Genomic DNA, 2,261 nt, shown 5'->3' with positions numbered 1-2,261 from the left:
CAGTAATCCTGTTTTCTGAACACCAAGACTGAGAGATGCCTACAACGCCTGGACTGGAATGAGTCAAGTTTCTTCTGAGCTCCAGGTTGTGTGGGAAACTGATCCAGTCCAGACAAATTGGCAGCCGGGAGATCTGGGACTGTTAATGCTGCCTCTTTCCTCCTCCCACCCTCCTCAGAGCAACAAGGGTGATGCAGATGTGGTGGGCATGATATTTCCCAACAGCTCCAGCTTCACCCCAACACCATTCACCCTGAATGGCATCCCAGGTCTGGAGGCCCTTCATGCCTGGCTCTCCCTCCCTTTCTGCTCCATGTATGTCATCGCCATGGTGGGGAACTGTGGCCTTACGTACCTCATCTGTCATGAGGAAGCACTGCACCAGCCCATGTACTTCTTTCTGTCCATGCTGTCTTCCACAGACCTGGCCGTTTGCAGCTGCACGGTGCCTAGAATGCTCTTTCTCTTCTGGTTCAATTTAAGGGAGATCGACTTCAGCACCTGCCTCATCCAGATGTTCTTTGTCCACACCTTCACGGTGATGGAATCCGGGGTCCTCATGCTCATGGCCCTGGATCGCTATGTGGCCATCTGCTACCCTCTGAGATACTCCACCATCTTGACCAACCCCGTCATCGTCAAGGCTGGGCTGGTCACTTTCCTCAGAGGGGCCGTACTGGTCATTCCCTTCACTTTTCTGATCAAGAGACTCCCCTTCTGCCAGAGCCACGTCATCCCCCACACCTACTGTGACCACATGTCTGTAGCCAAGATATCCTGTGGTAACATCAAAATCAACACAATCTATGGGCTGATGGTTGCCATTCTAAGCGGGGGATTTGACATCTTCTGTATTTCTGCATCCTACACCGCGATCCTCAGGGCCGTGATGAGCCTGTCTTCAGCAGAAGCTCAGCACAAAGCTTTTAGCACCTGCACTGCTCACATCTCTGCCATCATCGTCAGCTACGTCCCGGCCTTCTTTACCATGTTCACCCACCGCTTTGGGGGCCACACCATTCCCCATCATGTACACATCATCATTGCCAACGTGTACCTGCAGCTGCCCCCCACAGTGAACCCCATCGTCTATGGGGTGAAGACCAAGCAGATCCGTGAAGTGGTGGTCAGGCTGTTGCGTGGGAAAAGGGGTTATTAACCCTTAAGAGACCAGAACTGACTTTGACCCAACTGGAGTGGGGAATAATAATAATAAAGATAATGACAATAATAAGAATCATAGTAATAATAACATTCTACATGCTTACTTTGTGTCAGCCATTCTACCAAGGTCACATTGTCCCTGTCCAGTGAATTGCTTACAGACTAAAAAGGAGGGAGAATAGGTGTTGAATTCCTTTTCTACCTATGAAGAAACTGAGGAACAGAGAAGGTAAGTGGCTTGCCCAAGCTTCCATAGGAAATGTCAGAGATGGGATTAGAATCCATATCTTCACCCCCAATTCAGCCACAGTGCTTCTCTAAGGGAAAGGGTCTTCTTCAACAGAGGAAGCCAAAGAATGAAGAAATCAACAGTGGCAAATGAACATCTAACTTCTGCATAATTTTTTTTTGTAAAGTATGTACTCTAAAATTTGGATTTAATTTGTATGATCATCCTGTTGGCCTTTCTCTACATGTATCAATAGTAAAGAGCATTTTTTAGTACTATTGGCAAATACTAATTATTGATTCCCTTGAACTGGAGATTACTCCTAGACATACAGCTAGTCAATCAATCAGTGGTATTTATGAGCACTTACTGTGTGCAGAGCATGGTACTAAGCACTGTTTAGGGTCCTACAGGAAAAGTCACTGTCTATCTTGCTGACTCTGAAAGTCTGGATAGCAGCACCAGCTATGGCACCGATGCTGGTTCAGGGGCTGAAACTGGGGTAGGGGTTGAATAGAAATGAGACAGGGCTTTCAGTTTCTTTTCTTTTGTTTCTGGATGACCTAAAGTGGCCCGTGAGCTTAGGCCCAGGCCTGGGAGATTCAGGAGAAACCATTTGGAGTTAAGAGCCCAACTGGAACAAAGAGTCATACTCTTCCAGTTTTCAGCAGGCTGTGTGACAGTTTAAAATCCTAAAACTGTCAGATACTGGCCTAGGAGGAAGACGGGGGCCATTCTTTTGTGATGAGGCCTTTGAACCTAGTTTAGAGGCTGTTTGTTATGTGATCACTATCCATTTACTAAGCACTTATGATGTGCGAAGCTCTGGGGCAAATACGATGATGGGAGACTGGACACAGTCCCTGTA

At 47.3% G+C, this 2,261-nt stretch overlaps 1 protein-coding gene across 1 annotated transcript; it reads left to right on the top strand.

Annotated features, from left to right (window-relative positions):
* The first annotated feature begins 208 nt into the window (after window positions 1-208).
* Window positions 209-1,159, top strand: LOC119920178 (olfactory receptor 52N2-like). Its single transcript, XM_038740846.1, has one exon. It carries the CDS (start codon window positions 209-211, stop codon window positions 1,157-1,159), a length of 951 nt encoding a protein of 316 aa, XP_038596774.1.
* Window positions 1,160-2,261: the final 1,102 nt, after the last annotated feature.

This window comes from Tachyglossus aculeatus, chromosome 2 (genome assembly GCF_015852505.1).
Source record: "Tachyglossus aculeatus isolate mTacAcu1 chromosome 2, mTacAcu1.pri, whole genome shotgun sequence".
NCBI classification, from domain to species: Eukaryota; Metazoa; Chordata; class Mammalia; order Monotremata; family Tachyglossidae; genus Tachyglossus; species Tachyglossus aculeatus.
The sequence above is the reverse complement of the archived record's forward strand: the minus strand, read 5'-3'. Positions and strand labels throughout refer to the sequence as shown.

What these genes read in the sequence shown, in the direction of transcription:
- LOC119920178 (XM_038740846.1), top strand. Translation starts at nt 209, where the DNA reads ATGATATTTCCCAACAGCTCCAGCTTCACCCCAACACCATTCACCCTG.